Source organism: Carcharhinus amblyrhynchos, chromosome 1, assembly GCF_965287045.1.
Source record: "Carcharhinus amblyrhynchos chromosome 1, sCarAmb.v2.hapA, whole genome shotgun sequence".
NCBI classification, from domain to species: domain Eukaryota; kingdom Metazoa; phylum Chordata; class Chondrichthyes; order Carcharhiniformes; family Carcharhinidae; genus Carcharhinus; species Carcharhinus amblyrhynchos.
Genome location: NC_137324.1, coordinates 153562961 through 153588851, shown reverse-complemented (window position 1 = coordinate 153588851; position 25891 = coordinate 153562961). Strand labels below are relative to the sequence as shown.

Here is a 25891-nt window from a genome sequence, read left to right as displayed (position 1 = left end):
ACAATTTGCCGTTCCACCAATCTTGGTGTCATCAGCAAATTTCGACACCATACACTCGGTTCCCTCCTCCAGATCATCTATATAAATGGTAAATAGCTGAGGCCCCAGCACCGATCCCTGGGGCACTCCACTAGTCACCACTCGCCAATCCGAATAGCACCCATTGACCCCCACTCTCTGCCTCCTATTTGACAGCCAATCCCCTATCCACGCTAATGCCCTACCCCCAACTCCATGCCCCCTAACCTTCCATGGAATGAAGCCCAGTGCATCATGTAAACTGACCTTGGAAAAGCAGCCAGCATAAACAAGGACTCAACACACCTGGATGTACTCTCTTCCACCTTCCATTGGAAAAAAATACAAAAGCCTGAGGACACATACCGACTGACTCAAGAACAGCTTCTTCCTTGTTGCCATCAGACTTTTGAACAGACCTACTTGTATTAAGCTGATCTTTCTCTACACCCTAGCCATGACTGTAACACTACATTCTATACTCTCTCCTTTCCTTCTCTATGTGTAATATGCTTTGTCTATATAGCATGCAAGAAATAATAATTTTCACTGTAGACTAATACAGGTGACAATAACAAACCAAATCAAAAGTAGGGAGCTCTTGCTAAAACTATACAGGACCACACTACAATACTGCTGTCTCTCAGTTCCTGGGATCTGGGTTCGATTTCGGCCTTGAATGACTGTCTCTGTAGAATTTGCATGTTCTTCCCGTGTCTGCATGGGTTTCCTCTGGATGATCCGGTTTCCTCCCACAGTCCAAAGATGTGCAGGTTAGGTGGACTGGCCATGCTGAATGCTTGGGGATACAGGACTAGGACAGAGTTGTGGCTGGATAAGATGCTCTTTCAGAGAGTTGGTGCAGACTCGATAAGCCGAATGGCCGCTTTCCTTGCTGTAGAGATTCCGTAAGTTCCAATTAAGCCATTAGTTAAACAACCCCCCACCAAGAATACAATGAACAGTTTCAGTTCCCATGTCTAAGGAAAGATATACTGGCATTAGAGGCTGTCCAGAGAAGGTTCACTAGTTTCATCTTGCGTATGGAGTGATTTTCTTATGAAGATAGGTTGAGTAGGTTGTGCTTGTACTCAATGGTGTTTAGGAGATTGAGAGGTGACCTTTTTGATGCATATAGGATTCTCAGGGAACTAAACAGGATAGATGCTGAGAGGTTATTTTCTCTTGTGGGAGAGTCTAGGACCGAAGGGCATAACATTAGAGAAAGGTGTCGCCCATTTAAGATAAAAATGAGGGGAAATTCCTTCCTTCAGAGGGTAGTGAATCTGCAGACTTCTTCACCGCAGAAGGCTATGTAGTATGCTCAAGGCTGAAATGGAACAATTTTTAATCAGGAAGGGACTCAAGGGTTATGGGGATGATGCATATCAGTATTGAGAAACCAAAGGGGCTGCAGAAGGACTTGGACAGGTTAGGAGAGTGGGCAAAGAAGTGGCAGATGGAATACAATGTGGAAATGTGTGAGGTTATGTACTTTGGCAGGACGAATGGAGGCATAGACTATTTTCTAAATGGGAAAATGCTTAGGAAATCAGAAACACAAAGGGATTTGGGAGTCATTGCTCAAGATTTTCTTGAGGTTAACATGTAAGTTCAGTCAACAGTTAGGAAGGCAAATGCAATGTTAGCATTCATGTCGAGAGAACTAGAATACAAGAGGAGGGATGTATTCCTGAGACTGTATAAGGCTCTGGTCAGACCCCGTTTGGAGTATTGTGAGTAATTTTGAGCCCCATAATTGTAGTGGCCATTACAGAGACATGGTTAGAACAGGGACAGGAATGGTTATTGGCCATTCCGGGGTATAGATGTTTCAGTAAGAGTAGGGAAGATGTTAAAAGAAGTAGAGAAGTAGCATTGTTAATCAAGGATAGTTTAACGGCTGCTGAAAGGCATTTCAAGGGAGATCTGCTTACTGAGGTAATATGGGCTGAAGTTAGAAATAAGGAAGGAGCGGTCACGTTGTTGAAAGTTTCCGATAGGTCCCCAAATAGTAATAGAGGTGTGGAGGAGGAAATGACAAAGCAGATTATGGATAGGCGTGGAGGTCACGGGGTAGTTATCATGGGTGACTTTAACTTTCCAAATATTGATTGGAACCTTTACAGGTCGAATAGTTCGGATGGGGCACTTTTTGTGCGCAGAAGGGTTTCCTGACGCAATATGTGGATAAGCCGACAAGAGGTGGGGCCACATTGGACCTGATACTGGTAATGAACTGGCCCAAGTGTTAGCTTTGTTTGTGGGAGAGCACTTTGGAGATAGTGACCACAATTTGGTGTCTTTCATTATTGCAATGGAGAGGGATAAGGTCACATGGCAGGGCAAGGTTTATAATTGGGGTAGGGGTAATTATGATGTGATTAGGCAAGAATTAGGGAGCATAAGCTGGGAACAGAAACTGTCAGGTAAAGGCACAAATGAAAAGTGGAGCTTGTTCAAAGAACAAATGCTGCATGTCCTCGATAGGTATGCCCCTGTCAGTCAGAGAGGAAATGGTCGAGTGAGGGAACCATGGTTCACAAAGGAAGTTGAGTATCTTGTCAAGAGGAAAAAGGAAACATATGTAAGGATGAGAAAACAAGGTTCAGTTGGGTTGCTGAGGGTTACAAGGTAGCAAGGAATGAGTTAAAAAAAGGGCTTAGGAGAGCTAGGAGGAGGCATGAGAAGTCCTTGGCAGGTTGGATCGAGGTAAGCCCCAAGGCTTTTTACTCTTATGTGAGAAATAAAAGAATGACCAAGGTGAGGTTAGGGCCAGTCAAGGATAGTAATGGGAATTTGTGCATGGAGTCAGAAGAGATAAGTGAGGCGTTGAATGAATATTTTTCTTCAGTGTTCAGTAAGGAGAGGCACCATGTTTTTGAGGATGCAAGTGTGAAACAGACTGACAGGATGGAGGAGGTTCTGAGGGAAGATGTATTAGCAATTTTGAAAAACCTGAGGGTCGATAAGTCTCCTGGGCCAGATGGAATACATCCTAGGATACTTTGGAAGGCAAGGGATGAGATTGCGGAGCCTTTAGCTTTGATCTTTGGGTCCTCACTGTCCACAGCGATTGTGCCAGAGGACTCGAGAATGGTGAATTTTTTCTCTCTTCAAGAAAGGAAATAGGAATGACCCTGGTAATTATAGGCCAGTTAGTCTTACTTCAGTGGTCATAAGTTAATGGAAAAGGTCCTGAGGGATAGGATTTATGACCATTTGGAAAGATGCAGCTTAATCCGGGATAGTCAGCACGGATTTGTGAGAGGTAAATCTTGCCTCACAAATTTGATTGAATTCTTTGAGGAGGTAACTAAGTGTGTAGATGAAGGTAGAGCCGTTGATGTCATATACATGGATTTTAGTAAGGCGTTTGATAAGGTTCCCCATGGTAGGCTCATGAAGAAAGTAAGGAGGTGTGGGATAGAAGGAAATTGGCCGATTGGATAAGTAACTGACTATCTTATGGGAGACAGAGGGTGGTGGCGGAGGGAAAATTTTCAGACTGGAAGCCAGTTACCAGCAGTGTATCACAGGGATCGGTGCTGGATCCTCTGCTATTTGTGATTTTTATCAATGACTTCAAAAAGGGGGCTGAAGGGTGGGTTAGTAAATTTGCTGATGACACCAAGATTGGTGAAGTAGTGGATGAGGTGGAGGACTCTTGAAGGCTGCAAAGAGACATTGATAGGATGCAGAGCTGGGCTGAAAAGTGGCAGATGGAATTTAACCCTGATAAGTGCAAGGTGATTCATTTTGGTAGGACAAACTTGAACATGGATTACAGAGTCAAAGGCAGGGTTTTGAGGAATGTGGAGGAACAGAGAGATCTTGGGGATTATATCCACAGATATCTAAGGTTGCCACTTGAATGGATAGAGCTGTGAAGAAGGCTTACAGTGTGTTAGTGTTTATTAACAGGGGGTTTGAGTTTAAGAGCCATGGGGTTATACTGCACCTATACAGGACCTTGGTGAGACCACATTTGGAATATTGTGTGCAGTTCTGGTCACCTCACTATGAGAAGATGTGGATGCATTGGAGAGAGTGCAGAGGAGATTTATCAGGATGCTGCCTGGTTTGGAGGGTAGGTCTTATGAGGAAAGGTTGCGGGAGCTGGGGCTTTTCTCTTTAGAGCGGAGGAGGATGAGAGGCGACTTAATAAAAGTTTAAAGGATGATGAGGGGGACAGATAGAGTGGACGTTCAGAGACTGTTTCCTTGGGTGGATGTAGCTGTTACTAGGGGGCATAACTATAAGGTTCATGGTGGGAGATATAGGAGAGATGTCCGAGGTAGGTTCTTTACTCAGAGAGTGGTTGGGGTGTGGAATGCACTGCCTGCTGTGATAGTGGAGTTGGACACTTTAGGAACTTTCAAGTGGATGTTGGATAGGCACATGGAGCACCCCAGAATGATAGGGAGTGGGATAGCTTGATCTTGGGTTTGGACATAGCTCGGCACAACATCGAGGGCTGAAGGGCCTGTAATGTGCTGTACTGTTCTGTCCTATGTTCTATATCTAAGGAAGAATGTGCTGGCCTTGGAAAGGGTCCAGAGAAGTTCACAAGAATGATCCCAGGAATGAGAGCTTGTTGTATGAGGAACGGTTGAGGATTCTGGGTCTGTACATGTTGGAGTTTAAAAGGGTGAGAGAGGAACTTATTGAAACTTACAGGATACTGTGAGGCTTGGATAGAGTGGATGTGGAGAGAATGTTTCCACTAGCAGGAAAAACTAGAACCAGAGGGCATAACCGCAGGCTAAAGGGACGATCCTTTAAAACAGAGATGAGGAGGAATTTCTTCAGCCAGAGAGTGGTGAATCTGTGGAACACTTCACTGCAGAAAGCTGTGGAGGCCAGGTCATTGAGTGCCTTTAAGACAGAGTTAGATAGGTTCTTGATTAATAAGGATGATTAGAGGTTATGGGGATGAGAAAAATATGAGCCATGATTGAATGGCAGAGCAGACTCGATAGGCTGAGTGGCCTAATTCTGCTCCTATGTCTTATAATGTGGGAAAGTGGAGTTGAGGATAATCATTTCAGATCAGTCATGATCTCAATGGCAGAACAGACTTGACAGGGCAAATGGCTTACTTCTATTCCTGTATCTTATGATCTTATTAAGACATTAAATGATTTCAAACAACTTGATCAGCTCTTCTGTTGAGTCTTTTTTACTCGAATGAAATGATTGCCAGCTTCTTTCGATTTCTGTCATAACTGAAGACACATATTCCTGAAATCTTTTCTGCACCATTTTCAGAAATACTAAGCTGCTCAAAGCTTGTCACAATATTGTACTGCAGCTAACCGACAAGTTGTATTGTGTTAGTAATACCTCTATTTTTGCACTATATGCCCTTATAAAATCTAGCAGATCTGAGTAATTGTTTGCAGCATTGTTAACTTGTTCTTCAATGTTATTGCTTTGTCCTTTTACCCTTAATGATCTGTATGTCTGAATGTCTAAGCTTCTAGGCTCTTCCATACCTTTAAAATATTATCATTTTATTACCATATTCTTCCTCCAAGTCTGCATCACCTCACATTATTCTGCATTAAATTATAAGTAAAATATTTTGAGATGTTGGAAATCTGAAATAGAAAACAGAACATGTTGGAAATGCAAAGTTAATTGCCAGAACTCTACTGTCTTGCCTACCACCGAATTGGAATAGGCCAGGGACCGACAGCGGAAATGATCATTGACTTTCAGCGGGAATTTCTGGTCTCGCTTGGGCGAGGCCGTAAAATCCCACCCATTATTTCAGCTTGATAACATTTTGTCAAATTAGCTAATCTGTCTACATTCTCTTGAAGTCACACACTATCCCATTCAATTTATATTCTGAAATTTTGTACTTTCTACAAACTTTAGTATTTTGCCCCCAGATCTGCACCATAATGAAGTTTAATAGGGTTGGGATGGAAAGACTTGAAGGTGGGTTTCACAGATTTGATGAACTGGGAGAGGCTAAGGGAAGATGGGTGACAAGTTGGAGGGATTCATGTTTATCACTGCTCATTCCCTTTTTCTGTCATTGAAATGTAATTTGTTCCTGCCAAGTACCCTTATCCTTTACTTTCTCCTCTTCACTTTGGGCATTGTAATCTAAATATGTTATAGTCTTTGTTTCCTAGTTGTCCCCTCCTCTTGCATTTCAGATTTCATTATTTCATATTTTTAGAACTACTTTCAGCATTTTTATTTCCTCTATTTAGCTATCTATCATGTATTTCATTTCAAGTAATAGTTCTTTTATTAGTCCTTAATGCCAACTTAATAGTTTCAGCTTAGGCAGTATTTGAATGCACAGATAAACAGTAGAAACGGTGCAGTTTTTCAGAATATATTTGAGGATGGGGGGGGTGGCACAATGGTTAGCCCTGCTGCCACAGAGCGCCAGGGTTCCAGGTTCAATTCTGGCCTCAGGTGACTGTCTGTGTGCAGTTTGCACATTCTTCTTGTGCCTGCATGAGTTTCCTTCCAGTGCTCCAGTTTCCTTTCACAGTGCAAAGATGGACAGGTTAGGTGGATTGAGCACGCTAAATTGATTCTTAGTGTCAGAGAGATTAACAAAGTAAATGTGTGGGGCTACAGGGAAAGCATCTGGGTAGGATTATTGTCAGTGCAAGCTTGACGGACCAAATGGCCTCTTTCTGCATTGTAGGGATTCTATTTCTTGAAAAAAATATGTATTTGTTCATGAAGGTTTGCCATTTACACTTTTGAATTAAGACTGTCAGGTACCTCATAATAATGCAGAACTGTCATCTGTCAATGACAGTACAAAAGAGTTCTAACTCAAGTCCAACGTAGTTCTAGGAAATTTGTACTTTTAATAAGAATATAAGAACTAGAAGCAGGAATAGGCAATTCAGGCCCTCAAGCCTGCTCTGCCATTCAGTACTATCATCACTGATCCTGCCTCGGCCTCAATTCTACTTGTCTGTTCTCCATAACTCTTCAACCTATTACTAATTAAAAATCTGTCTATCTCCTTAAATTTATTCAATGTCCTGGCATCCACTGTACTCTGAGGTAGTGAATTCCACAGGTTCATGACCCTTTGAGACAAGTTATTTATTATCTCTGTTGTACACCTTACGCTAAAACTACGACCTTTTGTTCTTGATTGCCCCACAAAACCCACTGTCAAGTGTGCATTATTTTATTGCTACATGCTGGAGAGCATGTTCTTACTTCGTTTACTCATTGGAGCAGAATTTTATGTAGTTTTTTTTTCAAAACTAAGTGAATAATGCCATCAAATACCTAAGCTTAAGTCATTTTAAGTATAATAAACTAATCTTACTGGACATGACGCATGAGAAACGTATGCAGTGCACATTTATTTAATGCGGCTATTGTTCGTGCTTAAGTCTTGCCTATTTAATTTGCTACAGCTACTGCCAATCATGTGATAAATAGACACGCAACTGCATGATTAGTTATAATGGGCAGAATTTTATGGCCCCATGATGGTGGGCTGGGGCTGTAAATGAGGAAACTGTTCAAAAGCCCATTGACAGCAGATCCCGCAAGCAGGAGAGGCCTCAAAATTTCACCCCCTATCTCTGAACTTATCACTTAAATATACAGGGTTAGATTTCCCAATGTAAACTTGGAATATCACTGGGAGCTCTGAACAAATGATCTAAATAGTCATTTACATTATTTTTCAAAAATTTCTGCTGATCTGCCACTGAAATTATGACAAGTGATCAGGTGGAACCACTGAGGAAATAAACTTTCCCTTTGAGGTAAGGGAAGGGAGAATTGAAGCAACCATATGTCATTTTCATTGACCTGACCCCGTGTGCAAATGATGCATTGCCGTATCTGTTTCAAAGGAATGAGGAAATTGCATTGTTATGTTTCCCGATAATTTTTCATTTAATGCTACTGGACCATTTGCCAATAAAGCAGTTTCTAATTACTATGCTTTGTCTATCTTAGGTTACATTCACTTTTGGAACATATTTCACGGTGGAAAATTACTAGCTCACTTTCTTTGTGTAAGTTTCAAGTTTAAATTTATGTTTATATTATCCGATTGTGCTCTTCTCTTCTGCCATGATTTTCCACTTGGACGAGAAAAAACTGTGGGATGAATACTGGAAATTTGTGCAAACGTTTACCACGCTAACATTTCAGTCGAAGAGGCTTGGCTTCAGACTACATTATCTCAGCATGGGCTGCAGTGGTCTGAGCTGGCTGGTCGACAAAGAGCAAAGGCATCTGCAGAGTGGTAGGAAGGGTACACGATTGCTGTCATCCTGAGAGAGACAATAGAATTCCCATTGGGTGGCATCTCAGCAATCCTAATACTTCGGTAGAAAACAGATTGCTGGACCGCTGTGACACATTGCACATCTGTTTGAATGTTGGTATCTATAGCCATGACTAAGCTGGCCTTGCATGATTTCAGTCTGAATTTCCATTTCAGCACTGACTGTAGAAGCTGCTTATATTGCAATGGGATACTTGGGATATTAGCTGTCAGATGGTACATCATGTTAGGCCACCAGTTCCATACTGGCCAGGATAGCTCCAAGCTCTGCACAAAACCTTCTGACAAGTTTGAGCAAGACTCTTGAGTTTAAGCTTTCCTGCAGGATTCTCAATGCATTTAGTATTTTGGAATCCATTAGCCTCCTTCAGTAGTTTGGTCCATCTGAGTCCTCCAATATAATTTGTGTATGATTTTACCCTCTGACAAACTGGCACATGCAATATCCTTGCCTCTGCCTTTGCTGCAGAGCAATCAAGTGTCTGACCTTGTGTAGATCTTGCCTTTAAGCTATCCTGTAAGACAGGGGTTGCCAAAGGGTCACAAGATGAGCAGTTTGGATCTTAAGTTCTTCCACCTCTAAGGCAGCTGGGACCCCATGCTTGATTCCTAGGCCCTATGTGTCCTCTTTGCATATGTTTTACTTTGATGTTACTACTGGACAGTTAGGTCCCAGAATGGAACCCTGGCTCAATAGTTGTAACTAGTGGCTTTTCCTTTATAAGTGTGGATGAACAGAGTAACAGGACTGTCATTTAGCTTTATATAAAAGTTTAAATCCTTTATTAAGCAGGAAAAGATTGACTATAATACAATACTCCTTCAACCCTTCTGTATTTTAACAGATTTTAAAAGATAACACAAGTTACAAAGTGTATCTTATACTATTATGTTCTCAGCAAGTACATAGTCCCTGTAAATCAACAGGCCAATTGTGGTTAGATGCACTCAACTCTGAAACCAAGTGCCACTTTTGTGGATTTCCCATAAAATCCTCCCAGATGATTATCACACTGTGAGCCAGCTGGTCTCACTGGAACGCTAGCTTCCACATTAATGTTTTCAAATTCCACGCATTAGAATCTTCTTCCAAACACTGCTTTCTCTCAGATGCCTTCACCATGGATCCACTTCCAGGATTTCAATCTCTCCTTTCAATATTTCTCTGCCTTGAATTGGCCCATGCATGCATTCAAGCTTCTACACAATTTCTCAAGAAATCAGCCACACCAATAGAACACCATCGCTTCACAGGTCATAATAAGATTACCCATCCTAGGATTACTTCAGATGTCTGGCTTGTTACTTGTCAACTTCACCACGTCTACCAGGGAGCCTTTCTCTGCCCTTCTCTTTAACTTCAGTGAACAGTAAGCACCTTATTAAATTTACAGTTGCTTTTGTCCTTTTGATTTTCTTTCTGGATCTTTTCCTTTAATAAGCATAAGCCCCTGTTGTTGTGCAAACAAATCCGCTCTCAGACCCCATTCCTACTCAGGCCCCACTCCCTTGAATTTCCCCAACACACTTTTTGTTTCTAACCGGGCACTGCCAAGGTGCCAGGCTGGCACTGCCCAATGGGCACTGCCGGACCATGCCTTTGACCGCCCAGGGGCTTCAGTTGGCTTCTGATCCCTCTTGGCATGGTCATGGTATCTGGTCCCTGTGACTCCTGAGCAGTAATGATTTTTACTGCTGTGACAGCTTGCTGGCGAAGGGGGAAGAATCCAGGAGAGGGGAAGCAGTCTTGCTGAACTCGCTAATTTCATGTTAATATAGTTAATTCTATGCAAATAGCAGGGCACAAATCTGATTTTTGGCCTCGCATGCTAAGATCGTGCCTGTGAACACTGAGGTTGCATCTTCCAGCAGAAGCTTGCAAGATAGTTGGGGGATAAAACAATCACCAGCTGTCATCTAGCACTTTCTCTGCTTTGACGGCTTCTCTCCCACTAACTCCTTCCCCACCCAGCCCATCTGCGATAACTACCCCCACGTTCTCCAATTCTGATATCTCTGTTACCTCTCCACCTCTGTTCTGGCAGCTCACGTCACCTTCCCCCACTATTTACTTTTTTGGCTATGCCTATTTTCAAGCATCAAAATGGGAGCACATTTTGGAAAAATCTTTGAAATGCACTGTTGTAAGATGTGTGCAGATTCAGTTAATGAGTTGGTGGCTGCAACTGTGAATCATGTAACTATGCATCTTTATCACCACTGCCTAGCTAAGTTGCAGTTCTTGGATCTATGAAAAAAATTGGCAAAGTGTAATATTGTGGTAAGGGAGGGAAATGCGTGTCTTTTAGAGAGTGGAATTTGAAAACATTCATGTGGAAGCTAGAGTTCCACTGAGACCAGCTGGCTCACAGTGTGATAATCATCTGGGAGGATTTGATGAGAAATCCACAAAAGTGGCACTTGGTTTCAGAGTTGAGTGCATCTCACCACAATTGGTCTGTTGGTTTACAGGGACTGTGTACTTGTTGAGAACATAATAGTATAAGATACACTTTGTAATTTGCGTATTCCTTTAAAATAGTCAGACCCCACTTGGAGTACTGTGCGCAGTTCTGGTCGCCTCATTACAAGAAAGATGTGGAAGCTATTGAAAGGGTGCAGCGGAGATTTACAAGGATGTTGCTTGGATTGGGTGGCATGCCTTATGAGCTTAGGTTGAGGGACTCGGTCTTTTCTCCCTGGAGAGACGAAGGATGAGAGGTGACCTGACAGAGGTTTATATGATGTTGAGAGGTATGGATTGGTTGGATTCTCAGAGGCTATTTCCCAGGGCTGAAATGGTTGCTATGAGAAGACACAGGTTTAAGGTGCTGGGGAGTAGGTACAGGGGAGATGTTAGGGGCAAGTTTTTCACTCAGAGGGTGGTGGGTGAGTGGAATCGGCTGCCGTCGGTGGTGGTGGAGGTGAACTTGTTGGGGTCTTTTAAGAGACTTCTGGATGAGTACATGGGATTTAATGGGATTGAGGGCTATAGATAGGCCTAGTAGGTAGGGATATGATCAGTGCGACTTGTGGGCCGAAGGACCTGTTTGTGCTGTAGTTTTCTATGTTCTAAAATCTGTTGAGATAAGGGTGGGGTGAAGGAGTATTGTATTATAGTCAATCTTTTCCTGCTTAATAAAAGGATTGTATGCTTTTGCAGATTTTAAGTCAGAAGAGATTGTGAATGCAGGGAAAATAGGATGTGAGAAGGAGAACTAAGTGTGAAGATACTGCTACCACAATGCCAGCACTCATTTTTGAGACTTGTCCAATTTAGCCCTAAGATAAAAGCAAAATATTGCGTTTGCTGGAATCTGAAACAAAAACAGAAAATGCTGGAAAATGTCAACGGGTCTGACAGCATTTGTGGAGAGAGAATAGAGCCAACATTTTGAGTCTGGAGGACCCTTCATCAGAACAATTTAGTCCTCTTTTGGGTTTAGGTTCTTTCAAAGAACAAAGCTTTCTTAGTCTCGTACACATTCCCAAAGCTCTGTAGCATTCATTAGTATTTGAGCATATTGCTCACTATGCCTTACATTTGAGCTCACCTCTTTCTGATACTAAGTCAGTAAAAATGTGTCAGGGGTAAACACAAAAGTATGTTCTGGGATGCCCCTGCTGGCAGGATAGCTGATATCTGGAAACATCTCATGCATTGTATGAAGGTCATTCAGAATAATTAATTCCTCAGAAATAGCAATCTTGTAACCCTTCCTATATTCATTTAGTAAGGGTCTTAGTTGCATCTATAATAAATTGGATACTGAATAGATGGTCAAACTTTGTCACTACACTAATTCTACAGTTTACTGTATAGGTGGAACCTTACAGTGCATTTATGCTGTAGAAAGAGAACAACAGGAAATTGCTTCAGAGTTTATTTTTGGTTTATGCTGGCTCTTTCAATTCCTGGGGTGGAATTTTCTGACTGATTCTGCTGATGGGGTCTTCCAGCCCCGTCAAAGTTAATGGAGGTTATCTGTTAAGTTAAAACCTGCTGCGGAATGGCCAGAAAACCCTGGCCCTGATCTTGCTTCCTGGGATTTATGATCTGTGTGCTAATGACATTTATTGTTTCAGGCTATGTATCTGATTATGTAGTAATACCTGTTTGTAGGACAATTGTGAACAAATAGAGTTTTCTGTGTTATTCCTAAGAGAAAGACTATGAATTCTCCATAACTTTTTCACTAAATTTCTAATATTTCTCTTGCCATTTTGGCAAGTTCCAGCTGTGCCTGAGCCCAACTCTCCACTTTTGAATCTAAACTGTAAAATAACCTGTTTGTACTGCAGTTAGTGTGAACAGTTTATGTGCTGGGAGTTTCAATTGTGGATGTGATGCTTCATGCAAACTCTGATATTGCTACTGTTAGACTCTGTTCATACATCTTCATCTGATGGGATCACCTCAGTATAACATTAAAGTTGGTCAATAGCTTTTCTTCTAACAGATGTTACATTTAATAATATTGCTGGTTGCTCAGTGGCTAAATGCATAAATTGGTGCAACCATACAAATCCATACAAATCCAACCATACAAATGAAGTACCTTTGCCCTATCACTGTTTTTTGCAGTGTTTATTAGCCTTAACCAGGTATTGGTAAAGATATCAGCATCCCTGGATTCAGAGTTTGTGTGAGCCAGGATCACTCAACTATCCTTGCACGATCCATTTAAAGTTTAAAGTTAATTTATTTGTGTCACAAGTAGGCTTACATTAACATTGCAAATAAGTTACTGCGAAAGTCCCTTAGTCGCCACACTCCGGCACCTGTTTGGGTACATCAAGGGACTAAGGAGCAAGTCTTTCACACTGTGGGAGGAAACTGGAGCATCTGGAGGAAACCCACACATGGGAAGAAAGTGCAAACTCTGCACAGACAGTGAGTCAAGCCAGGAATTGAACCCGGGTCTCTCGCGCTGTGAGGCAGCAATGCTAAAACTGTGCCATCATGCTGCCGGTGAAGCTAGATTAATGCTGAGAAAGACGGATATGTTGCTGGGGTTAGTTGAACTAGAGTGGGAGGAGGTTTATATGAAGCAGAAACACCAGAACACATCTTGGACTGAAAGGTCTTTAACTAAACGGTATTCTGTGTAAAACTATGCAGCTACCATATTGGCTAGATATTAGTATGTATGAGGACAGGGTCAAGGTCAAAAGCAATGGCCTCTGGGATATCCCACCAATATTTATTGCTTAGATTCACACACAGAGAATTGGAGTGAAATGTTGGTGGATTCATATCAATGCTATTCAGTGAAAGGAAGATGTAATGGTAATAAGAAAGAAAACAAAATTGCAATTGCTGGAATTTGACATTTAGTTCATAATTTCAACTGAATGCAAAGTGTGATAGAACATTTTAACAGATTGTATATTTTGATCAGTCTACCTATAAAGCTACAGTAACCAGCATGGCAATTAGTGAAGACAGCTCACTGCTTTGTGCTGCTGATCACCATGGGCACATCTATATCTTCCACATTCTTCAGTATGCACTTCATGGACCTGAAACACAAACTCCAGAAAGTAAGGATGGAATTTAATCAAATATTTAATGCATTTTGAACAAATTGCTGAAATTGAATGTATTGTAACTAATCTTTTGAATATATTTCTTTTCTTGCAAAGCATTGACATGTTGGAGGGCTCATGAGTGCAGTGTTACAAGGTAAGCTGGATGCTTTAGAAATTGATGTGATAGTGAAGATATTGAAAATAAAGCATGCTATGAATTCCCTAAAAGGGAATTTTTGTTTACTTCATACTCTTCCAAAGTATTTGGATGCATTACTGGAATCCTAACACATGATAACATTTCTAGTTTTGAACACTTGGGACCAAGTTTTCTGGATTATAGAATAATGTTAAAATGCCTAACCACAAGTGTGTGAGCAGAAAAAACACCAAAGAGATGTGGAACAAAAAGCAGTAAAACTCAAATATTACAAAGCAGTAAATAAGATTATTTTACTTAACCAAAATCTGTATCTTCCATGTTTTTACTCCCTATACTAAAATTATGCTGATGATGTTGGGGAACATCTGCTTCCATACATGAGAGAGGGAGGTATGGAGTATCAGAATGTAACCAGTGACAATTTTGTATTGGATGTGATGTGACCAGTGGTAACAAGCTATAAGGATCAGCTGACCCAGTAAACCATGGGAACAATTACAGAATGATGTGATGGTCAGCTGACTCACTTTAAATAACAATCTGTTGGGAATTGTGGGGGAATTTGGATTGGCCTGGGAGCAAGGCCCCAAGTTTGGAGTAATGAAGTTTCTTTATTAAACCTTTTCTTTGATTTACAAGTTGGAGTGAGTTTTGTTATATTTTTATTACCTGCATTTGAAGAATTCCTTCTGAGGAAGAAGGGAGAAAGAGAGAGAGAGAGAACAATGGAGAGAGACGAAAAAAGAGAATGTGAGAGAGAGAGAGACAAGAAACAGCGATAGAGAAAGATTGAGAGGAAGACTGACAGACAGAGACAAGGAGAAAAAAATTGAGTGGTGTGGTAACCCTCCAATTTATTGTACTACATGGTCACTGCATTCGCCACCCCCCCTCACCCAGCATTTCCCAGGATCAGTTAGCCCTTGCTTCTTGATCTCTTGCAGTATCCAACCAGTCGAGTGGTAAGTCAGAGTTGCTTGGATCTGCTCAAAGGACTTCTGGACAATTGGCATTTCTGAATGGCAGAGATTATAGTGTATAAATACTCACATTTGAACCACAGAATTGTTACAGTGCAAAAGGAGGTTGTTCAACCCATTGTGTCTGCATCAGTTCGCCAAATGAGCAATTCATCTTGTGCCATTCCTTTGCCTTCTCCCCATAACCCTGCACATCCTTCATTTTCAGATAACAGCCAAATTCTCTAGTGAATGCCTTGACTGAACAGCTTCTATTACACTCTCGGGTAGTGGATTCCAGACCTTAACCAGTCGCTGCTTGAAAACATTTTCCTTGTGTTGCTTTTGCTTCTTTTGCCAATTATTTTAAATCCGTACCCTCTCTCATTCTTGATCCTTTCATGAGCAGAAACAATTTCTCCCAATCTACTATGTCCAGATTTTTCACTTTAAACATCTCTATCAAATCTCCTCTCAGCCTTTCTTTCATCAAGAAAAGCAGTCCTATCTTCTTTAATCTATCTTCATAACTAAAGTTCCTCACCTCTCGAATAATTTTTATGAATCTTTTCTTCCACTGCCTTCACATTTTTCCAAAAGAGTGGCGCCTGGAACTAGATAAAATATCAAAGCTGAGGCTGCACCACTGTCTTATACAAATGTAATATAACCTTTTTGCTCTTCTCCTCTATGCCCTAATAATAAAGCTTAGAATACTGTATCCTTTATTAACTGCTCCCTCAGCCTTCAGTAACTTGTGCTCATATACACCCTCTGCTTCTGCAGCCCCTTTAGAGTTGAACCCTTAGCTTTATATTGACTCTCTTCAAATTCCTTCTACCAAAAATAATCACTTCGCATTTCTTTTTATTGAAGTTCATCTGGCACTGGTCCACCCATTCCACCAACTTGTCTAATTCCTTTTGAAGTTCCAGACTAACCTCCTCACATCAAAATGCTTCTGAGTTTTGCAAATTTTGAAACTGTGCACCAAGGTCCAGGTCATTACTATATATCAGGAAGAGCAAAGATCCCAGTACTGGCCCCAGGGGGGGCTCCATTACAAATGTACCCCCAGCCCAAAAAAGTTTCATTAACCAGTACTCTCTTTCCCATCATTCAGACAGTTTTGAATCCAAATTGCTACTGCCCTTTTATTCCATAAATTTTACTCACAGAATGTTAGATGGCATTATATTCAGATACCTTTTGGAAGCCCATGTAAACCACATCAAGAGTATTGCCCTCATCAACCTCTCCGTTATTTCTTCAAAAAACGCCAGCAAATTAATTAAACATGATTTTTTCCTTAACAAATTCATGCTTGCTTTTCTTAATTTTGTCTATATGACTATTAGTTTTGTTTTAAGTTATTGTTTCTTGAAGTTTCCCCACCACAAAGCTAAACTGGTTGGCATTTATTTATTAGGTTTTTTTGAACAGGGTGAAACATCTGCAATTCTCTAGTCCTCTGACATAACCCTTGTGTCTAAGGAATACTGGAAAATTACGACCAGTGCTGCTGCAATTTCCACTCTTAGTTCTCTCAGTTTCCTTGGATGCATCTCATTCAGTCCTGGTGCGTTACCCCTTAATAGAGGTCCCGATTTAATACCTCCTTCATATCCATTTTAAATCCTTCTAGTATATTAATTACATCCTCTTTCAATGTGCCCTGGATAGTATCTTCCTTGGTAGAAGTAGAAGTGAAATATATTTATTTAATATCTTAGCTATTCTGCCTGCCTCCATGGTCCCTAATCAGCCCTACTTTTACCTCCCTTTTGCTATTTTTATGTGACTTTCAGATTATGGTCCTTATTTGGCCCTAGCTGCTACTATTTTTTCATACTCCCTCTTTGTTTCTCTTATTTTGTTTATCATTTTTCCTCTGAGCTTTCTGTATTCAGCCTGGTCCTTCATTGTATTATCCACCTGACACTTGTCATAAGAACATTTATTTTTCTTCATCCCTGTTGAATGCTTCAATTGAACCTGCCTTTATCACACTCTCAGGCATTGCATTCCAGATCTTAACCACTCGCTTTCAATCTGTGCCCTCTGATTCTTAATTCTCACATGAGAAAGTACAGTTTCTCCCTATATACTCTGTCAGACCTCTCATGATTTTGAATACATCTGCTGAATTTCTTCTCAGCCTTCTCTTCACCTCTATCTCTTTTGTCAACCAAGATGCTCTGGGTTGTTTGCTCCACCATTTCCTCTTTGGAGGAATATACCTTCACTGTGCCAGAGCTACCCCTTCTTTGAAAGTAGCTCATTGTACCATTTTTCCTGCCAACTTTTGATTTCAATCTATTTGACTCAGATCCATTCTTAGCCCATTGAAATTGGCTTTCCCCAATTATTTTTACACTAGATCGTTCTTTGTTCTTTACAATAGCTAACTTAAATTTTGTGATACGATTATTGTTGTCCCCTAAATGTTCTCCCATTCCAATTTGACTCACCTGGCCCATTCTGAAGAATTAAGTCAAACAGGGCCTCCCCTCTCTTTAAATTGGAAACATACTGCTGTAAAAAATGTTCCTAAACACAGTCTAGACACTCTTACCCCTTTCTTCCTTTATACCACTGCTATCACAGTCTATATTCAGACAACTAAGGTCCGTCATTGTCATTAATCTCTAATTTCATCGCCTCTCTGTAATTTCCTTGCATATTTGTTTCTCTACATCCTTCCATTAGTTGGTGGTTTATAGACTATACCAAGCAATGTGATTGCATCTTTTTGTTCATTAGTCCTAACCAAATAGATTCTATCTTTTTCTCCGTTCAGCACTGCAATGCTCTCCGGGAATCGATACTGTCACTCTGGAACAGTTCTTACAGATTGGAGGATAACTAATATAACCCCTACTATTTAAAAATGGAGATAGAGAGAAAACAGGAAATTATAGACCAGTCAGCCTGAGGTCAGTAATGAGAAATATTCTAGAGGCTATTATCAAAGATTTTATAGCAGGGCACTTGGTAAACAGTGGTAGAATCAGACAGAGTCAGCGTGGATTTACAAAAGGGAAATCATGCTTGACAAATCTGCTGGAATTCTTCGAGGATGTGACTGAGGATGTAAGCCACTTCCCTGCTTCCTTTTGACATCACATCTCGATCTTTCTTTCTAAACGTGGGTTCCAAACCTAAAGGCTGGTAGTAGCTAGCCCCACTCAACTCTTGCTACTTCCCGAAGTAGTCTTGCTGCCTCTGCCACTTTTAAGGTGATGCTCAGCTCTTGCTCCTTCCTAAAGTGAATTGTAGTAATCATTTTGCAACTATTTTATCTGAAGCAAAAAAAACATTTGTTGCAGAGGGACCTCGGGGTCCTTGTGCATGAGTCGCAAAAACCCAGCTTGCAGGTGCAGCAGGTGGTCAGGAAGGCGAATGGGATGCTGGCCTTCATAGCGAGGGGGATTGAATATAAAAGTAGGGAGGTCTTGCTGCAGCTGTATAGGGCATTGGTGAGGCCGCAGCTGGAGTACTGTGTGCAGTTTTGGGCGCCGCACCTGCGCAAGGATATTTTGGCCCTGGAGGGAGTGCAGAGGAGGATACCGGAGTTGAGGGGGTTGAGCTATGAGGAGAGGCTGAATAAACTAGGCTTGTACTCGCTAGAGTTTAGAAGAATGAGGGGAGATCTCATTGAGACGTATAAGATGATGAATGGGATGGATAGGATAGAGGTGGAGAGACTCTTCCCGCTCAAAAAAGACAGTAGGACTAGGGGGCACAGCCTCAAGATAAAGGGGAGGCGGTTTAGAACGGAGTTGAGGAGGAACTTCTTCACTCAAAGGGTGGTGAATCTCTGGAATTCTCTGCCCGTTGAAGTGGTGGAGGCTGCCTCGCTAAATATTTTTAAGAAGCGGGTTGATGGGTTTTTGATAAGAGAGGGGATTAAGGGTTATGGGGAGAGGGCGGGAAAGTGGAACTGAGCCACAACAGATCAGCCATGATCTTATTGAATGGCGGGGCAGGCTCGAAGGGCTAGATGGCCTACTCCTGCTCCTATTTCTTATGTTCTTATGTTCTTATGTACTTGAATTCTCTCCTGAGGGCATGAAAATAATTTTACATTTGATTAGAAGGTGATGGTGCCATCTTATGTTCCATATAAACAAGCACCTAAAATAACTTAAATATCTCAATTGATATTTTTATGTTTTATGACTTTAAAAGACTTTGATGAAACACTAGATGTTGAAAACGTCTGTATGGAAATTATTTCTGCAGTATTCATTGAAGGAATGTTTTTCAGACTCGGTCATTTGTGGAATTTTGTTGATTTATTCAAGAACAAATTCTGATAAGATATTTATTGAAAGTAGTCATGTAACTGCTAATGCCTGTTTCCTTGCACCAAGAGGTGATGCATCTAAGCAGAGGCTAAATATATTTAAGCAATCATACTCAGTTCTTCCCTATTATTATGTTTACAGCATTACCCTGGTGGAAGAGAATCAGTTGCTGCTCTCATCCTCTGTGGATTGTAGTGTTAAGCTTTGGAATGTCAAAGGAGAGTTTATAGGTAGGTACTTGAAGTTCTTAAGAACTAGATCTGTTTTGTTGCACTTATGTAGCCTTGCTTTTCTGTTATTGCATGGATGACACCTGCAATTTTTCATGAGTGGGTGTTTTTTTTTGGGTGGGGGAGGTGCCTGGTGGCAGAGGAGGTAGTTTTAATTTATAATATCCAAAGCTTAAATATTTGACTTATTAACTGCATTTCCCACCAATATTTGTGTGTAACAGATGTTCTATTCGTAAGATGTATTTTGTTAAGACAGAATTACTTCATTTTAGAAAACTTAATAATTGTAACATTCGTTTAAGAGTTTGTGCTCACTTCAATTGCCTTGCCTCAGAATATATTGACCCATTTCAACATTCATTGGTGAAACTCATAGCCATGTCTTGGATTTCTAAACCCAAAAGAGTTGGGTGTCTTTGAACTTATTTTCTGATTTCAAATGAGGAAATTTATCTGCAGGATTCTACTCAACTGGAAGATGAACTCTTACTTTATAATTAAAGTGATGAATGACTTGAAGCTGGCATCTTGATAGTTTCTTAATGGTTGTGAAATGTAATTTCAGAGGATTTCTGCTTACAAATTATCTTACAGTGGGTTAGATTTATTGACTTGCCTTTTCCATAGTTTTTCACTAATTGCAAAAGAAATTTTTGACATTTCGTCGTCTGTTTGGATTTCATAGAAAAGATATTGGTATATTGTTCTGTGACTGCGTCTTCAATGACATTCCACACCTGGCATTTTAGGGATGGGCAGTAAACGCTGACCTTGCCAGAAATGCAAACCTTCCTGCCCCCACCATACTGGAAAAGGAAACTATGAAGTCAGCTCCCAATCCGTCTGTCAATGCAGGTGCACTTTCTTCAGCGCTTTACACCATTATGATGTGTCCGTTGCCTACCATTGCCTTTCCAAAACCTTTGTTGCCCCCACTGCCTCTTCCTCCTGCTTCCCACTGCTTCTCATCACATTCTGCCATGGTTCCTCACTGCTGGTTCACCACACCCCAGTACCTGTTTGGGGACATTAAGGGAGAATTTAGCATGGCCTAACCGGCATGTCTTTCGGAGTGAAGGAAGAAACCGGAGCACCTGGAAGAAACCCACACAGACAAGGGGAGAATGTGCAGACTCTGCATAGGCAGTGACCCAAGCCAGGAATCGAACCTAGGACCCTGGTGCTGTGAGACAGCATTGCTATGCACTAAGTTGGTTGAAACATTAAATCGTGTATTTGGAAGCAGGTAGCTATAAAGGAATACGCAGATAAAATGTGTAGATAAGACTAACAAATGGAATTCAATGTGCGAGTCTAATTTACATCTAAGAATGGCATTGAAAATTTTTCTAAATAGCAAGAGATTAGAAACTGCAGATGATTAAGGAATTTAGCTACTCAGGTACATAAATCACTAAAGGTTAGTGCACAGGCATAAAAAATAATTACCAAAAAAAATTACCTGGCCATTATCACATTGCTGTTTGTGGAATTTGTCTTTGTTTCCTACATTACAACAGTGACTGTATAGTCTGTATAGCCTTGGATGTTGGATCTGAAACACCATTATTTGCCTGTGCACACAGAGAGTTAAAGGCTAGGGTGACACATTGTGTTCAGTAAGTTTATCACCAATATCAGGGGTTTATTATTTACTTTGGATACCCATGTCCCAGATTATTTTGTGTAGAGGGTGTTACATCCGTTCATAGAAAGTGTTGGCTAGTCAATGGAAGGAATTATTTGAGCTTGGTATGAGGGCAAAGGTGGGGTGCTTGATTGACACTCCAACCATTTTCTTAAATATTCATGCCTTTCACATTAGCATTGATGCTAATTTTCAAATCCTTTGAATTTAATTTGATTTGATTTATTATTGTCACATGTATTAGTTACAGTGAAAAGTATTGTTTCCCATGTGCTACACAAACAAAGAATGCTGTTCAGAGAGAAGGAAAGGAGAGGGTGTAGCATGTAGTGTTACAGTCATAGCTAGTTTGTAGCAAAAAATCAACTTAATACAAGGTAGATCCATTCCAAAGTCTGATGGCAGTTGGAGAGGCATTTGACCACATAGTCATAGGTGTATAAGGAGTATATAGTGAGGACAGGATACAGCCTTGCGGGCACCAGTTCTGAGGATGATCGTAGAGGACGTTTCGTTGCCTATCCTTACACATTGTGGTCTGTGGGTTAGGAAGTCTAGGATCCAGTCGCAGAGGGAGGAGCCGAGCCCCAGTCCACAGAATTTGGAGATGAATTTTGTAGGAACAATGGTATCGAAGGCTCAACTGCAGGCCATAAATAGGAGTCTGACTTAAGTGTCTTTGTTATCTAGGTGTTTCAGGGAGTGTAGGGCCAGGGAGATGGTGTCTCTGTGGATCTGTTGTGACGATAGGCGAACTGTAATGGATCCAGGCAATCTGGGAAGCTGGAATTGATTTATGCCATAACTAACCTTTTGAAGAACTTCATAATGATGGATGTCAGGTGATAGTCGTTAAGGCATGTTGCCTAGCTTTTCTTTGGTACAGGGATGATGGGTGTCTTCTTGAAGCAGACAGGACCTCAGACTGGTGTAAGGCGAGGTTAAAGATGTCTGTGAATACCTCCACCAGCTGGTCCGCACAGGATCTGAGTGTTCAACTGGGTACCCTGTCCTGGCCAGTCGCTTTTGAGAAGGCTGATCTGATGTCTGTGATGGTGACCTCAGATACTGGTTCAGCTGAGGCTTCAGGGACGGAAGGTGTGCTCTCACTGACCCCTTGTCAAAACAGGCATAGAATGCATTGAGCTCATCGGAGGGGAGAGGTTGCATTGCTGTTGGCGATTCTACATGCCTTCATCTTGTAGCCTGTTATGTCTTGTGAACATTGCCATAGTTGGTGAGAGTCCGTGTGGCTAGCCTGGGACTCTAGTTTGGTCTGGTGCTGTCTCTTTGATGGTTCTCTATAGATCAAATCTGGATTTCTTGTACAGGTCACGGTCACCGCCGAAATGGACTTCAGCAATCAGTGGGTATCTCTGTTCATCCTTAGTTTCTGGGGGAAACACACAGATTTGCTTTTTTGGCACACAATTTTCTACACACTAATGAAATTTGTTAATGTAGTGGCATACTTGTTCAGATTGGTCACTGAGTTCTTAAATATTGATGAGTCCACTGACTCTTAGGAGAGGTGCCAGAAAACTGGAGGACAGCTATTGTATCGTTATTCAAGAAGTAGAGAAAAACCAAATAATTACAGGCCAGTGAGTCTAACATCAGTGGTAGGGAAATTACTGGAAAAAATTCTGAGTTTCCACTTAAGAGTAGCAAGGATTAATCAGGGATAGTCTAATGGTTTTGTCAGAGGAAGATCACATCTAACAAATTTGATTCCATTTTTGTGGAAATGACTAAGTGTGTAGATGAGGGCAGTGTAGCTGATAAGTGCATATGGACTTCAGTAAAGCTTTTGAGAAGGTTCTGCGTGGGAGACTGATCAAGAAGGTAAGTGCCCTTGGGATCCAGGGCAATTTGGAAAATTGGGTTAGCGGCAGGAGGCAGTAGGTGATGGTCAAAGGTTGTTTTTGAAACTGGAAGCCTGCGTCCAGTACCACAGGGGTTGGTGCTGGGTCCCTTGCTGTTTCCACTGTATGTTAATGATCTGAATGGGAATCTGAGTTGTGGGGGGGGGTGGTATGATCAATAAGTTTGCAGATCACACAAAAATTGGTGATGTGGTAAATAGCAAGGAGGAAAGCCTTCGGGCGGCACGGTAGCACAGTAGTTAGCACTGCTGTTTCACAGCTCCAGGGACCTGGGGTTTGATTCCCAGCTTGAGTCACTGTCTGTGTGGAGTCTGCACGTTCTACTCGCATCTGTGTGGGTTTTCTCCGGGTGCTCTGGTTTCCTCCCACAGTCCAAAGATGTGCAGCTTAGGTTGATTGGCCATGCTAAAAATTGCCCTTAATGTCCTGAGATGTGTAGGTGACAGGGATTAGTGGGTAAATATGTAGGGACATGGGGGTAGGGCATGGGTGGGATTGTGGTTGGTGCAGACTCGATGGGCCAAATGGCCTCTTTCTGTACTATAGGGTTTCTATGATTCTACAATATAGATGGTCTGGTCAGATGGGCCTTCACGACACACGACAGCGCAAAGTAGCTGAGCAGAGACTGATAGCCAAGTTCCGTACACATGAGGACGGCCTCAACCGGGATCTTGGGTTCATGTCACAGTATCTGTAACCCCCATGACTTGCCTGAACTTGCAACATCTCACTTACTGTCCTGTCTGGAGACAATGCACATCTCTTTAACCTATGCTTAATGCTATCTCCACTCACATTATCTGCATCTTTAAGACTTGAATAGCAGATTAGCTGTAAAGACTTGCATTCTAATCAGTATTCTGTAAACTGTGTGTGCCTTTATATGCCCTGTTTCTGATCAGAACCTTCCACTTACTTGACAAAGGAACAGTGTACCAAAAGCTTGTGGGTTTACTAGCAAATAAACAGTGGACTTTAACCTGGTGTTGTGAGACTTCGTACATTATTTTCCTTAGAACAGAGAAGACTGAGGGGGACCTGATTGAGGTGTACAAAATTATGAGTAGATAAGAAGAAACTTTTCCTTTTGGGAGATGGGTCAATAAACAGGGGACATAGTTAAGGGAAGGAACAGGAGATTTAGAGGGGATTTGAGGTAACACCTTCTCACCCAGAGGGTGGTGGGAACTCACTGCCTGAAAGGGTGGTAGGGGTGGGAACTCGCACGTTTAAGAAGCATTTAGATGAGCACTTGAAATACCATAGCATACAAAGCTACAGACCGAGTAGGATTGGAATACGTAGGTACTTGATGGCTGGTGCAGGCATGATGGGCTAAAGGGCTTCTTTCTATGCTGCAAAATTCTATGACTCTGCGTACCATTGCCACAATGTATACCACCTACTAGATGTACTACAGCAACTCTCTTAAGGCTTCTTTGATAGTATCTCCCAAGTTTGATTTCTACCACCTAGAAGAACAAGAGCAGCAAGTGCATGGAAACACCAGCTGCTCCAAGTTCCTTCAAGTCACACACCATCCCAACTTTGCAAATTATCACCATTCCTTCTTTGTTGATGAGCCCTGGAACTCACTAGCTAATAGCATTGTGAGAGCACATTCCAATGGATATGAAGGATCCCTGGGGCTGGCAAATTTTGAAAATGCAGCAAAGTAGGTTTGGTGTTCATTTTGGCTAGCAAGGAGGAATAATGGGAGTGCGTCTCAGGAGCCATATAAGATGTATTCAAGGATTAAAGAAATAGAGGATGAAATTCTAGAAATGCCAACACAAACCTTTTGAAATCATTGAATACTGTAGGAATACTGGTGTGATCCCACTGAGGACATTCCAGGCTGATGACAATCTTTGTATCACAAACCTCTGTGTTCAACAATAACTTTTAATATCGATTGTAAGATATTTTCACTGATATCCGCATTATTTTCAGCCTTTCCAGAGATAAAGTATTAAATACCTTAATGAAATTTAATTATACCACATTGTCTTACCCCTATTGAACTCTTCTGTCACACACTCAAAGATGTCACTTTTTGTTTCAGAAAGGTAGCAGAAGTGATCCAGTTAACTACAGAGCAGTGAGTTTTCATCTATAGTGATTAAAGATATAGAAACCTTAACTAAAGTTGGAGCATCTAGATAAAAATTATAAATTATATCCAATATGTGTTCATGAAGGGGGAAATTTTGATGTAATTTACTGATTTTCTTTGAGTGTTTGACAAAGGAGCTTGATAGGGGTAAGACAATATGGTGCAATTTGATTTCAAGAAGTTATTGTAATACTTTGCCTGTGGAAAGGCTGAAATAATAGTGGGAGTCAGTGGAAACATCTTATAATCGATGAATTGCTATAGAACCCAGAGATTAATGATACAAAGATTGACATCAGCCTGAAAGAATATTTGTAGTGGGATCTCACTGGTGTCTATTTTTGGACCTCTCTTGTTTAATACTTTTATAAATAACCTGAAGCTAGGAGCTAAAAGCACGATAGCTACATTTGCAGGTGATAAAGATAGCGAAGGAGGAACAAAATCACCTCTAATTTGTTTTCATGTTGGGATCTGCCTCAGATTGAACCCTTATGAAATTCTCTTTCTTAGATTAAGGTCCCCATTTGATCTGAGTTCAAAGATAAAAATAAGGAACTGAATTATCTACTGTTTAAATCCATATCCATGCTCTTGTTACCCCAGCACTCAATTATTCCGTTGCAGTAATGGCTGGTCTCCCCTCTGATATCCTCCATCTGGGCGGCACAGTAGCACAGTGGTTAGCACTGCTGCTTCACAGCTCCAGGGACGTGGGTTC

The 25891-nt window shown here is 41.3% G+C and overlaps 1 protein-coding gene across 1 annotated transcript in view; it reads left to right on the top strand.

The window, feature by feature from the left end:
* The window catches only part of LOC145341971 (cilia- and flagella-associated protein 337-like), a 94787-nt gene that overhangs the window by 55053 nt on the left and 13843 nt on the right, over nt 1-25891 (top strand). Inside the window, exons 21-24 of the mRNA XM_080187120.1 lie at nt 7987-8045; nt 13723-13864; nt 13967-14006; nt 19426-19514. Coding sequence (XP_080043246.1) covers nt 7987-8045; nt 13723-13864; nt 13967-14006; nt 19426-19514 — 330 coding nt within the window. The remainder of the gene's footprint in view (nt 1-7986; nt 8046-13722; nt 13865-13966; nt 14007-19425; nt 19515-25891) is intronic.